The sequence below is a fragment of the Crassostrea angulata genome, chromosome 7 (genome assembly GCF_025612915.1).
Source record: "Crassostrea angulata isolate pt1a10 chromosome 7, ASM2561291v2, whole genome shotgun sequence".
Lineage (NCBI taxonomy): Eukaryota > Metazoa > Mollusca > Bivalvia > Ostreida > Ostreidae > Magallana > Magallana angulata.
The window spans coordinates 52,262,993-52,277,785 of NC_069117.1; the positions used below are offsets into that span (position 1 = coordinate 52,262,993).

General features: G+C 34.3%; 1 protein-coding gene across 1 annotated transcript; it reads right to left on the reverse strand.

Annotated features, from left to right (window-relative positions):
- Positions 1 to 5,043: 5,043 nt before the first annotated feature.
- On the reverse strand, positions 5,044 to 14,666 carry LOC128155926 (putative ankyrin repeat protein RBE_0220). Its single transcript, XM_052817813.1, has 7 exons — positions 13,567 to 14,666; positions 12,472 to 12,580; positions 10,028 to 10,136; positions 8,884 to 9,085; positions 8,037 to 8,125; positions 7,352 to 7,594; positions 5,044 to 6,895 (listed from the first exon to the last, which is right to left on the reverse strand). Exons 1-7 carry the CDS (start codon positions 14,531 to 14,533, stop codon positions 6,188 to 6,190), a joined length of 2,427 nt encoding a protein of 808 aa, XP_052673773.1. The 5' UTR covers positions 14,534 to 14,666; the 3' UTR covers positions 5,044 to 6,187.
- Between the last annotated feature and the right edge of the window lie 127 nt (positions 14,667 to 14,793).

Below are 14,793 nucleotides of genomic sequence, written 5' to 3' on the forward strand. Positions count from 1 at the left end.
TTTGAAGGTTTTCTGTCCGATTTAAAGATTGGTTACATCAAAGGAAAAATTACCACACCATGACACAATGTTTATATTATTTATTTATATTACTGGTTCTAAGGGAATTGAAGAAGAATTGTTTTTTTCTTGAAAATGTTATCCTTTTTTATGCAGACGACACTGTAATTTTAGCTGAGTCTGCAAATGATTTATAGTTTATAAATATTGTAATATATACCGTTAAGTGGAAACTTACTGTGAATATTTTTAAAACGAAAATTGTTGTATTTTCTAGAGGTCGTCAACCCAAATTCTATTATGTTTTGACTTATAATGGTTTACCTGATGAAATAGCTACGGATTTTAATTTTCTTGGTGTGGTATTCTAAATAGCAGGTTCATTTTGTAAAGTACTGACGCGAGTTGGCTTCTATTCAGGAGTGATTAAAGAATGAGTAATTTCTGGTTCAAGTAATGGGTATAACTTCCGCCAGAGTTCGTTTGTACCAAACCAGTGTGTGCGGAGACGCAGAGGACTATGAATAGTATGTCCACTTACTGTACAGATAATGCAACTCATGGCTGAAAGTTAAACACACCCAAAGTAACATGGAACAACTTCCAATAAAGAATTCAGTTTACTTTACAAACTATAGAAAATTTGTGATTTTTTTTATGAAATTAATGATTTTTATGGGTTATTTTTTTAGTTTTCGAGAGATTGCATTAAAACTATACTTTATCCAGGAAAATTTTGAAACAATCAATAGGGAAAACTTCCAATTAACGAACATCTGTAACAGACAGCAAATCAGACGGCAATTGGATAGGGGATGCGTAATATTATCAAAGATAGGAAGGGGCCAATATTTCGCCGCCATAGTATTTTGAACCCCCTCTCCTATGGGAATTTAAAATAAGTGAGGGGTTCACTATTTAGCAAAGAGAAAAAAAATATATAAATCTCTTGGTATACGGATATAAACATTTCTGCCAGAATCGAATCTTTAATAAACATTTTATTAAGAACAATGAGAGTCTGAAAATAAACAGCTAAAACTCTAGAAATATTTTCATATAAACATAGACATAACCTTCATACATTTAGACATGTAAAACTGTACATCCTTTTATGATATTCTTTCGCATTTGCCAAGGCTTTTGAACATTGCAGATAATTCGATACACCAAACCAATGTAACATAATGACGGACTTCTCAGAACCAACCAAGTTCACATCCCGGTAAACATCCCGGTAAAAAAGTAATTTGTTCAGACTTATTAACATAACCGTGTTTTATGTTTAAGATAATGCGACCGTCAAACGATAAGTTCATGTGGTAATTATTGTAGCGTCATTAAAAAGTTCACACAGAATTGAACGTTTTCGCTATTCTATACGTCCATATAAGGATTTGCAAAGGTAAATATACAGAATTGAACGTTTTCGCAATTTCATATATTATTATATAAGTAAACATATTTGCAAATGTAAATATTGTAACATATGTAATTGTAACAGAATTGGCGATGGTTTTCATTTTATTATTGAATGTAAAATATTATGTAACTCACGTAGTCAGTTTTCAACTAAAGGTAACTGTTTTTCTCTCAGTACTAATCGCTTTGAAACGATAAATCAAATTGTTAATTGTTCACCCCATTTACTTACCTTTACAATGATATTGTAAAACGTTAGTTTTGTACGTCGTGAACAATTCTATGGTTGTGAGAGAAATAAACTGAAATTGATCACACGACAAAAATATCAATATGTCACGATTCTTGAGGTTCTGCGTGTTGGTGTATTCATATAGGTGTTACTTAGGGTGTGAAATTCCTAATAAAACACCCATGACGATTTATTTTTAATAAGAAATTGATGAAACAAGATTTTGGAATAATGATAACAAAATAAAATTGGTAATTGTACTCATCTCACGATTTCTATAACTTACTCTGGAATCATTTTTATTCGTAGGGGCCAATGTTCGTGGGTAACCAAAGTTTTCTTGGTTCGTGGGGACGTAGTTTCGTTGGTAATGTTATCATGATAATTTGAATAAATACATGTAATAAACAAATTATTGTGTATAGGTTCGTGGGGATGAAAGTTCGTGGGCAAGAATTACCTACGAAAGCCACGAACATTGGTCCCCCGCGAACAATGATGATTCCACAGTACACTGTGTTACAGAACAGCGACCCGAGTTGCCTCTTTTTACAAATTCCAATACACTGAATTCTAGTCTAACTGGTAACTCGGGGTAATTCTGATGTAATATTATTGACCAATGTAAGCATTGTGCTTGTGAAGACAAAATGATAAACATTTGAGTATAAGATACATGTAAATGATAACTATTGGTGGACATGTCCTTTCAGATGTTTACTATAAAACAGACTAACGTTACACAATTTTATATGATAGGATGCTAAATTGTAAAAAGATTAATAAACAGATGAATCATGCCGTTACTTGAGAAAATATTACATAAAAAATTTAACAGGTGTTTCGTACTAGCTGAATTAAAAGGGCGTGATCATGATTTGAGTTAAAAATTAACCATTTGCTCATTTTCAACTAAATCTTTACAATGCTGAACTAAAGCATTTATTATCCATTAATACCAATAATGATGGGAGCGAACAGACTGAACGTGAAACTAGGTTTTAATTAATGTTAGTTGTCGAGTTAAAAGTGAGATTGAAGGTACAAGTTAAATCATGAAGACGCGTAGGGCTGGTGCTTTCCCCTGGTTTTTGTAGTGCTAAGCGGTTGAGACACATTGACTGCCCTCTGGATGGGACATCATTCCATCGCAGGTTAACTCCCAGCATACATGTAAGCAGATTCCCAATTTTAGCCGGAGGGACTGAGCCAGTGTAGATGAAGTGCCTTATATGGGGGCACAGCACACAACATCAAGTGATCACAGCTGGGTTTGAACCAGCAACCTTCGGGATCCGGGCCCATCACCTATGTTCACTGAACCAATTGTCACAAAGCGAGAGATCTCCATTCTCTTTTGGTTAAAAAAGGCTCGTCTCGTGTCTTTAATCCAAAGTTACAGTAACAAAGATCCAAATGCGATGTATTATAATACATCATTGCAACAGCAATTTTGATTAAGATACTTATAAATAGAGCTCCTATAAACTTGTCTGTACTGTGAAAAATTGGAATAACACTAAATTCAAACTTAGAATTTTAATTGAAAATAAACCTGTCATCTCACTCTTCTCAATCTATCATTCGTTCTTACTAGTTAACAATGACTACATCCGTCGACAACGAATGTTTGAATTCAGTTTTTTAACTCGATATCTAAATTACAATGTTGCAAATAGTCTAACTATGCCAGGGGATTCCTTAAATAAAGCCAACATAAACCAAGTGTCGTTTAATCACTTCATTCCCTGTAAGATTCTATATATATTTGCCGAGTCAATGAAGATTTATTCCTCGACTCTCAATATAGTATTAGCAGAGTTGTAAAGCATGTGTCTTGAGCAGTTGCTGCAAAATAAAGTAAGGATTAAGCAAGGATTGGTGGACCTTGGTGGACTACCCTGTGATGTTGATGCAACTGTCCGAGCCAGTGCTAAATCATTTCAAAGTTAATTGGAACAAAAAAAGAATTTCCAGGCTATTTGTGATTATCTGTATCAAACAACAAATATTATTATACCTCAATATGATTATTCTATATACCGCAACATCTGATTGGTTCTAGACAATCACGTGACCGGGCGACAAATCGTCTTGTCTTCCGGGGAATAAATATCATGGCTCACCTCTTCGGAAATCTCGGGTTTTTTCATCCCAAAGGTATAAAGCCAAAATGAGCATAGGAGGTTGACAAATATGATGAAATCAAAATATTTAATCATTTGAATTCTCTTTATGCTACAAAAATCAATTTTACTATATTTGATTCGAATGTATGAAAACATCAAATCTTCATATTTCCCTCACCATCATGCAATAAATGTATATTGTTGCGCAGTGGTATAGAAACACATCCGAAAGCAGAAGCAGAATGTTTTTAAACAGCAAAGCGTGTGTTTTTTGAAAGGGGAGAAATTTTACGGCATTTTGTTAAGAGATACCAGATATAATGATGTACCCTTTATACCCTGTAACTGATGACATTTATTCGCTGCAGCATTTTCATCACCTTTACACCAGTAGCCTCACTGTCTATGATATCTTTTCTATCCTCGTACAGTGTACATTAGAGCCGAACAACTTTGGAAGGACAAGTTTTTAATTTGTGTGAAAAACAGTTTTCAAGAATATGGTTTACAATGTAAATACGATTATTCCCTCGAAACGTGTGAATATGGGGGAAGGTAACAAGTAAAGTCGTCTGTTTGAGAACTTTTCTTTACATCGACATGCCAACAACACCGAAAAAGGACATCGTTTTCAAGAAGTTCGGCATTCATATGAATAGAACATGGTGAAAAGCTTAATTTATTTACAATATCTTTAAGTATTATCTAATGCGACAAGGGATGGGCTGTTTCTATGCAAGAGTCCTAATCTGCTGATTGCTGGACAAAAAAACCAGGTTCTACTTTACAATGTAAGCCGAAGACTGTCTCGAACGGGCTCCAACCCGACATCCCTTATGGTATTGTTCATGTCTTTACAGGTCGGTTGGTCTAGCAGAGAATATCTTAATCATATCGAGATATCGTCAGCATCAATCTAATGGTTCAGAGCAAAACTCATGTTCGATGCTTACGCTGTATACACAAAGGGGAACCTTCTGGCGCCTTCATTGACTGCCACAAGGGATCCTGTCTCAAAGTTAGTAGCGAAAGACATGGGATCGAGACAAGTCGAGTGCGGCGATAGTACCCTTTGTTCTATCACTGCACCATACACTTTGCCTTTTAAAATGTTTGAACTAATGTTGTTCTGTAACCTATATCCTAAGGTGTTGTTCCTGTGAGTGATGTGGCCCATGGGCCTCTTCTAATTGAACTAAAAAAGGCACCATTAGTACCTCAAGTACATAAAATCTACAAACGGGCTCTCCAAGGCATATAAATGTCTATCTAGTTATATTTATTTAATTTTACAAACATTTATTTCATTGGTAGCTTGTTTTTTTTACTTATTTTAATTAAGCATGCAAAAATATTTTGATCTGAAGTACCTAGACATGAAAGCAAGAATTGAGAATAACAAAACATATTTTAATAAATTTTATGACCTTTAAAATTACTTATGTACAGAATCAGAAGTAAACAAAAAGGTTATACCAAATAAAGAGTTCCTGGCAGTTACAAAGTTGAAATCTTAATCAATTCCCCAATTTTATTAATTAAGCAACTAACTAAATGCATGCACCAAGAATTCATTTTCAGTAATGCCCTATAGATCTACAACCCATATATGCAAATGTTAACAACTTGTTCATCTTATCTATTACTGAAGTTACACAAAAATCTTACATATTATAAAATATCAAATCTATTCAACTTCAATATGATTATTGATTCATGAATTGTTTGGTTATAAATTGGGTAGTTTTTGGGTATGTCAGTAAAATTTCCATAAAAGAAAAATGTATCCTGGGAGATATATAACTTTCATAACAAAGACAAAAATTGAATTCATTTGATTCATAAATAAATGCAAGGCATCTCAGTAGATCTTACTTGAAAATAATATGCAAATTGCAAAGGCTAACAAATATTATACCTATCAAATGACAGCAAATGCACAGTTAAGCAACTGAAGCATTGGGTAAAAGGTATTGGGATCTCTGTCGTTGTATACTTATGTTAAAACTACATAAATATACTTACCAGTAATAAAGCTATTTTTGATACTTAAGATACATAGTTTTTGTTTGAATTTTACAAAAACTTCTTGAATTTTCTGGCTTTATATTTGATGTAAAATGTGCTTTTTAAGAATAGGCACTGGGAAATTGAATCTAAAACCTGAGCTAAGTAAGTAGAAATCAAGTCAGAGCTGAAACAACTTGGAATTCTAACCATGACACATCAAGCTTTAAAATTTTCCCCAAATTCTGGTTTCAACACATTCTAAGTCATTTTTACAGGTAAACAGCACATCGAATAGAGAACTACAATGTGTTACATATGTTGCAAGTAACCAATACATAACCTCACAATTCATATTCATAACAACTAAAGTGTCAAGTAACATGACAAAATCATGCTAGGATCCATTGGATAACGTCGTACTCGTTGTTTCAAAGTTGACAGTCTCCTTTCCATCACAGGATAGATTTAGTGGGAACGAGGAACCATGTTTGCTGCTAGTCAGTGCATTCTTCATGCTTTTGAGGTGGGCTGCCAGTAGGGATGCTGTCCTAGCATTGATGCTAGTCACATTCTCTGCTGTGCTCACTGGTTTAGCAGCATTAGTACCACTTACTGGAACAGTTTTAGAAGTGTTATTCATGGATTCTAAAGTAGTTTTACACTCTGAATTCTCCACCACAGAGTTCACAGGCCCTTTGTGAGGGACAGTTTGAACAACTACCTCAGAAGAAATCTCTATATCACTGTCCTGCTTAATTTCTTTCTTTAATTTCTTTTGCTTGTTTCGCTTTTGTTTTTCTTTTTTCACTGGAAGATTTACTGTTAACTGAAGAGGTTTCTGTTCCACAATTTCTTTACGGTCAATTTCTAATGCCCCCACTTCACTGTCCTGAATTTCTCTTTTCATTTTAAATTCCATGACAGCTCTTTCATACAGTTGCTGAGTATCAGTTTTTTCCTCCATCCTCTGCTTGACATCTTCACTCTCTTGACTATTTCCTTGTGAACTGGTTTCATTTTCACTGTTGCTTTCCTTTTTAATGCCTCTTTGATTAACAGGTACAATCAAATGAGCTTTACTAGGAATCCTTGGTATTGGCATCTATCAATAGATAGAACAGTTTAATTACTTCATTGTTTACAAAGTTCATGGTTTTATCTTAACATTCAGTCAGCTTTCTGATTCATAAGGCATATTGTTCATATGTAATAATATGAATATGACTTAAACTCAGGGAGACCATAAAGTATTTTTGCATGTATATGAAGCACTAGTACTAATGGGTTTTATGTAAAAGAAAAACATCGCTTTTATGCATGATTCTAAATGCACATTATGTAAAGATTGTCTTACTAGTTCTACAATCCAATGAACCCATAAAGCCCTACCTAATGGTATTGCTCTTTATTCTAAGACTTTAAATTAAATAGAAATCTATCCTGGCAAGACTAGAATAATTGTATAAATTTATGAGGGTACTAATCCAATAACCTCTGCCAAGTGTAATAATCTTGACATTATAAAGTAGTTCATATAATATAGTTCAGTGCCTGTTACCTTTTTATTGGGCATCATCATCTTCTCTTTCTCCTTGTGTTCTATGATGGCCTTGGGGTCCAGGCCCACCATTAACACAGAGCTGGCCTCAGAGAAACCCTTGGCCTGGGCAGCCATTAAAGCAGTGATGCCTGCATAGTTAGTCAGCTCCAGGTTGGCATTGCATTGCCTGAACAGCATGACTAAAGCTAACTGATTACCCTCAACAGCATGAAACAATGGCGTCCTCCCACTCTTGCCATCCTAAAAGAAGAATTGTAATAAGTTTATCACAAATGCATACTTTGTAATAATAGATGAAATTTGTGGTCAATAATTTTGAAAGCATTCCAAATTTCATTAATGCAATAATGCATTTGCAAACAATGCAAGATTCCCCCAGACTTTTTTATGTTGTATATTGGTATACATGTTGTATTGTACATGTATATGGCAACTACAAGATTTTACTCAGTAAAATCAACCAACTTTATTGTAAATCTTCCTAAAAAATCATAATCAAATAGATGCACCATATTGCATGATCACAGAACTGTTTGTTGAACTAAATAATAGCAATTAAGGTCTTCTTACAATAAATTCACTCAGGTTCAGGAAATCCTCAGGTTCAGGAAATCCTGATCCTGAATGAAAATATACCTCTACCAGCTGTTCAAGCCCACTCCCTGTTTATGAGTTCTCTCACCTGAATATTGATATCAGCACCACACCTTATCAGAACCTTCACCATTTCTATCTGGTTTTTAATAACAGCCAAATGAAGTGGGGCTAAACCTGTTAAAGAAACATAATATGTATCAGTGCTTGCGCAATTTTTTTTAGATCTTGTATTTCCCCATACAGAAATACAAGATACAAGTGACAAATTTCACTGTAATTGTAATATTGTCTCACATCCTGTTTATCCCAATATAATCAGTTTCGTGTTTTCAAACGTGTATGGTACTGTCATACTAGTATTTAATATGAAGTCACTAGCTCAAGTCTAACAAATTGTGCAGACAGTGAAGAATTAATTGAAGAATTGAAGCTTTTGCTCGGCACATTCCTCTTTTAAAACTCTTGTACTTGGTACATATTTGACCTAATCTTTCAAATTTATTATAGATTTTAAGTATAAGCAGTATCTATGTATTATAATGTACTCATATTACAATGGATACTCAAATTAAAAAATATTAATTTGTCTTATTCAAATCTTTAATAAAATATCTGTGGAATACATGTAAACGTGACATCTGAAATGTCATTGGGAGTGTACCATGTAAGACCTTAGGGTGGAGCTTAAGTTTACATATTTTTTTTATTTTTAACACCATTTTGATTACACAGATGTGTCTACAGCTTGATTAATTTTTAACAGGTTTTAAAATATTGTAATATCATGGAGAAAAAGTGTAGTATCTTTAAGCTGCAAAATTATTACTATTTTTTGTTGTCTTCATCATCATCACCATTATTTATCATCATCATCATTCCATCAGTAATATTTATAAAATAGAGAGAAAACTCAATGTACATTGAGACAATACCTTCAAAATTCCTGGCATTGATATCTGCCTTGTGCTGACTTTTGATGAGCATGAGTGCTAGGTTATTGATAGTGTTGTGTTTCACGGCTAGATGAACTGCACTGTCACCCTCGTTGTTGACCAGTGAGGGGTTGGCTCCAGCCATCAGGAGGACGGACACCGCCTGGTCAAACTGCAGCTCCACGGCCAGGTGTAGAGGAGTCTGAAAAACAGAGAGGTAAAGTTCACAGTTGATGTGCCTGTAAAAGAACTGATCTGCATGGCAAAATTAAAAAGTGATATTTATTAAGATGACATTGTTTTTCAGTTCACTGCATATCATTTGTCAGAAGAAAATTATCACCTTCATGTAGGGGTATATAAAAATTGGGAAAATGATAAAAATATCACTAGATCTGGAGAAAGGGAGATAAGTCTAATAATTGATACAAGTACTGTTTAATTTGACTTAACATATTCAGCACACCATATATATTGGTAGCTGATTAACTTTATATTGGCATCATGGGTAAAATGCTTCCAGCAGTCTCCTGTATATATTTTGGAATCTCTTTTGATGCAAATAGGAAATGCATTTTCAAAAAGTAGTATCTTAAGATAAAATTTCATTAAACGTCCTAAACAATGGCGAAAATCTTAAAAGCAAGAACCATGGGGCTTTAGAAATGTAGAAATGACTAAAAAATCGTAGCTAATGTTTACTGGTGGGCTGGTCTGGATACCAAAAAGATTTTTTATTACATGTACTTGCATCATAATGTACAGTTTCAGCCTCTATTCAGGACTTTATAGAAGAATCATGACGCTGAAATATTCATGATGTTTAAAAACACACACGGTGAATACAAGTCAAAATCAATTAGTATTTGACCATTAATTCCACAAAAGAAGCTAAGTAAAATATTCAAAAGTACATCCATAATAAACAACGACAGTATGCAACGTCAACTGTATAAAGAACTCTCCATTCATTTATTATAATAAATTACACAAAGTTAATTAGCTGCAATAATGTAGTCCTCTCCTGATTATTTTTTTGGGGGAGAGGGCTACTCTCCAGTAAACATCAGATATAAAAAATCGGAGAGGGCTACATTATTGTAGCTAAAAGATAATCTACAATGCACGTCTCTGCATAACCTACCTGTAGTGATTTGTTGTATTTGTCCACATTTTTACCGGATATTGTCATTAGATGAACAAATTTCTGGACCATCACGATGTTTTCCTGTGCCACAGCAATATGTAAAGGCCTGTGAAAGCAAACAATGAGATGAATTCTCAAACTTTAACAGCATGTTATACATTGAAAAAATCATAACAATTTTTTTTTTTAAGTTTCTGTTGAATTCTGATTAGTTAATAATGTTTAAATCTTTTTTGCAGAATGTCTAACTAATAGGGCTACTATACAAGGAATTGTAAGTTACAAAATGTACATCTGCAAGGCTCTACTCCCAGCAGTTTTAATGTGTGTCTAAAATGATTAAATTTATACAATCATTGTTTTTATAGGTACTGTGATCCTTTGGTTTTCATTATAAACAATAAGCCAACACAAAATATTCATACATCAAAGTTTTGTTTTATGATTTTTTTTGCAAAAAAATTTGTGTTTGCGTTTAGGGTTTTTTTGATTTACAAAAGGCCAATAGGCCACATTGCTCACCGGAACAACACTGTGATAATCTTAACATACAAATCTAGCTCTGACCCAATTAGCTTACAATATCAGGAGAAACTTTTTTTTTCTCTTGTATACATCTATGATAAATTATGAATTCCATTTTTGGCCCCTTCCAAACCTATGCAAGTCAGGCTACGAAAAACTTATAATGTCTTCATGGTCGATTGCTTCATTAATTTAAAAGTCATTTTCTCAGCCATACCTGTCAAAAAGATTGAGAGTTACTAGTATGGTATGAAAAACCCTGAAACTTCTTCAAATAGCTTTCCTCTACCAATAATTCTATCAATCATACAAGCATCAAAATCCAATTTCTTCAGAGGAATTCTTCGAAGTCTTTATATGCAAGTGTAAAATAGGAGAATCCCTTTTCTAAACAATGATATTCCTCTCATTTAAGTAGATAAATAAAAAGACTTTTTTTTAAATCAATTTATCTTGCATCCAAATCATTTTCACAAATTATATTTAGATTACCACTATCTTCAAAAGAATTTATTTCCCTGCAAAATGGAGACCCTTACTTCCATTTGGTCTCCTTGAAAATTTTCTTTTTTAGCATAAATTGGTAATATATGTTTATTTCACAACTCAAGGGCCTTTATTTTCTTTACAATTTTTGTTGTTGTAAAATTGAAACCTTTGTTTTTTTCTAGACCTCTTCAAATAATTTCATTCACATTCTGAACTTTAAAATTCAATTGAGGCCCCTTGCTAGCTTATCTGCTTTAAAAGAAAATGTTTAAAACAATCCGCCATATGTTTATTACCGGGGGTATTCCCTAAACCCCCCCCGCTTTAGAAGGAGGCAAACCTAAAATATTCACTTGACCTAGGGATGCTTCAAGCCTAGTTTGGTAAAAATAAGCCCATTGATTTTGGAGAAGATGAGAAAAATGTGAAAAGTACTGACAGACAACATTCAAAATTTTGATCAGAAAAACTTTGGGCTCAGAGAAGCACAAACAATATGTGATCACTGTGAATTATACATGTAGACCATATATAAACATTTTCATTGCAAATTTCAGCTTTCGAGATTAACCAGGGCATTCCAAAAAAAACTGAAAAATAAGTGTACTATGCAAATAGAAACAGAGAACATTATGTAGGTCATTCAATGTGTTCATTTACTGCTCAGTCTACAGGTAAATCCCACGGTAGTCAGCAATTCATAAATAATCTATCATCCATATCTGGTTTTTCCAACTACTGTAATAGCTTTTTTAAATGCACTTTGAATTCAATAGCGATTTAACTCAACGAAGTTTGCATAAGATTTGAGTGTCTATTGAATATTGAAATGCTGCCTATAAATAGAACACCTGTACAAATCCCACTACATGGTGATTTATTCATTATCAGGTGTTATCCTCTAAAATTACATGTAGCATGGTTCTCGTAAATTTTGGTTTACTGGTCCCGAGATAAAAGTTTATCAGCTAGTGTCCACGACCACATGACTTTCACACATAACACAACATATCCGACTACACAGCTAGAATAAATTGTCCTTCCTCAAGTGTGCATATACTGCAAGTCTATGTAAAGGTGTATATTTAGAAGGAACTGCAATGTAACATTATATACAGGTTGTCGTTAATTGTTTTTTGTATTAGACCAAAATAAAATTATTGTTTGTTTGGAATTGCTTCCCGCCTCAATGAAATACCCCCGCTTACATGGGTAATAAAATTTTATTAACAAAAAATAATGACCTTTTTTAATAATGTGGAGATTTTTATTCTTTAACCAATTTTTGATTAGTTAAACTTCAATTTAGAAAAATAAAAATTCCTCCCTCCGTCCTGGGTCTAGAAACCTCAGGTGGCAATTCCAAACAAACATTTTTTTAAGGATGGCCTGACATGTTTCATGGAATGACAGAAAGATTTTCTTACAAGTCCCCATCCTCGTCTTGGTGGAGGGCCATTTGGATCTCGTTCAGTAGCATTAGACTCATCTGAGGATTCACAAACATACCCGAGGACCCAGTCTTAGAGGTGTCCACTAGAAGAGAATCAAAGTCAATATAAATCAGAGAACGAGACAACTCATTTCCAAGACTATGTAGGTTATAAAATGATAGTTATTAAAATTTTCATGAATAAAATCTAACATTACAATATCCAATCATCAGTGTATCACAATATATGGTGCAATAAAGATAAAAATAATGCATTTATTCATGAATGCTTTGACCAATAAGGCAGCATAAACATGTATAATTAATTTTCTCATGAACACATTCAGTTTTCTAAAATGACAATTTTACAAAGGCAGTTTGGGACTTCCCTTAAGTTTTACCTACAAAAAGTTTATTTAGTTGTATAACTTGGCAATTAGGAAGAAAAGAAGACTTGATTGTAATTAATTGGTCATATCACTTAAGGCAGTTTATCATGTTTATCACAATACCTGGTAAACCCATCTTGCATGATAAACTAATCACAAATATGGACCTCTTCCATTTCTTAATGGTGGCCTTAAATGCAATCTTTATTAAAACAAAGATACTGCAGTACTTTTCAAGGTTCAAGTGTTAGATATTGGGCAGGAAAACCTTATGGTTCAGGTGAAACATACACAACCAACCCCTTCAGACCATATGCTATTTTTGGGCATTTGCCATGTATAGGTTTTCTATACTTATTTATTAGACTGCAGCTTTTATTGATCAGTATAACAGCAATCAATACACTAGCACTCAGCTGATGGGAGGTTCAATGCCTCCAGTCTGTGTCCAGATAAAATTATGTGTAAATCTTTTAACAGCTTGCAATTTCTTTTGATATTGAGGCAAAGCATCGCAATTTTTCAATTCAATAAAACTTGTGATGTATACGGTACTTCTCAATTCAGTGGCTCTACCCAGAAATAAATGAACTGTTACTAAATGGTTTAAAAAAGTATACAGATTTTATCAACATAAGGAAGAGGTGTTGATCCTTGAAAGAGATTTTATAACAAAATTGGAATGGATGAATTATCATTACCCTGCTGTTTCCTGTTATGATCCTTGTTTTGGTCCTGTTTGTCAGTGGTTAGGTCGACCATTTTCTGCGATGGTAAACCACTTTCAGTGGCTGGGACCTCTCCATCTTTGTAGGTTTGTAACCGCCTTTTCTTCAGGGGTAGGGAGGCTTCTGGGGTGTCGTATTTATTGGAGTTCAGAATGTGGTCAACTGTGGTCTGGGGCAGCTCTATGCTTTCACTACTTGTAACAGAGCTTGGGCTAGCCATGTCTCTTGCTATATTACTCTCTGTTGTGGACACTGTTAGGGGAAGTTTTAGCACAGAGTTTGTTGAACTTTGTGAATGGTCCTGACTTTGGGTCCTTTTCAACTCTAACATTTGTTGAAGGGAAAACTTGATGTTGGAATGTGATGGCATTGCATCAGCTTTCTCTTGTTTTTCTTTCTGTATCTTTACAAGATTACTTAACTGCTGTGCAATCAATGATGCTTGTGATATTGATGCTGTATTGACACTTTCAAAATTAATAACATTCTGATGGGATGTACTAGGTTTACATGAGTCATTGGAAATTGTACCGGATGGGTTAGAGTTCTGACTTACAGTAACATTATTCTCCGTTATATCAGAGTTCGTCTGCTGTGTTTTTACTGGAGATCGCTTACCCCCTCGGCGCTGTTTAGATTTTCCCCTTTTTGAGACAGTCATGATCATGTCTTGATTTGAGGCAGTGTCACCCATGGTCTCTAGTCTCTGGTCCGTCACAGCTTTGACAATGGCGTCCGAAGAGGACGGCAGAATGAAGGGTGTAGAAGAAAGACACGACATAGCCTCCGCTGCAGCAATACGGTCCGCACTCTCCTTATCGTCGACATTTTTCCGCGTCATCCCAGTTCCTACATTGGCTCTTACTTTTGGTTTTGTTTTCACTCTCTTGCTCATGTTTATGACGTGGTTATTACAATTATGGGCGTTAATAATCTTCATTCTCCCCCATGAAAATTGTTAGGAACACAAATACTCCCTATTGTTTTCAACGGAATTCTGAAATTCCAATTATTCGCTCGTGTCGCAGTTCTTTCCATTACACCTCCATGGAAAAATTGCATATTGGGAAAGTCCCTAATCACGAGGTACAAATGAACCAATCATTTTGTTCGAATCCATGCATACGGGGAATTCCCAGTTTTCGTTATAAAATTCTCTTGTCTAAAAATAACCTTGAACAGTGTTTGGGCTTGGAACAA

Coding starts and splice junctions, on each gene's coding strand:
- LOC128155926 (XM_052817813.1), bottom strand. CDS start 14,533: ATGAAGATTATTAACGCCCATAATTGTAATAACCACGTCATAAACATG. Junction 9,086..10,027: donor AATACAACAAATCACTACAG/GTAGGTTATGCA, acceptor TCTGTTTTTCAG/ACTCCTCTACACCTGGCCGT. Junction 8,126..8,883: donor CAATGCCAGGAATTTTGAAG/GTATTGTCTCAA, acceptor TTTCTTTAACAG/GTTTAGCCCCACTTCATTTG.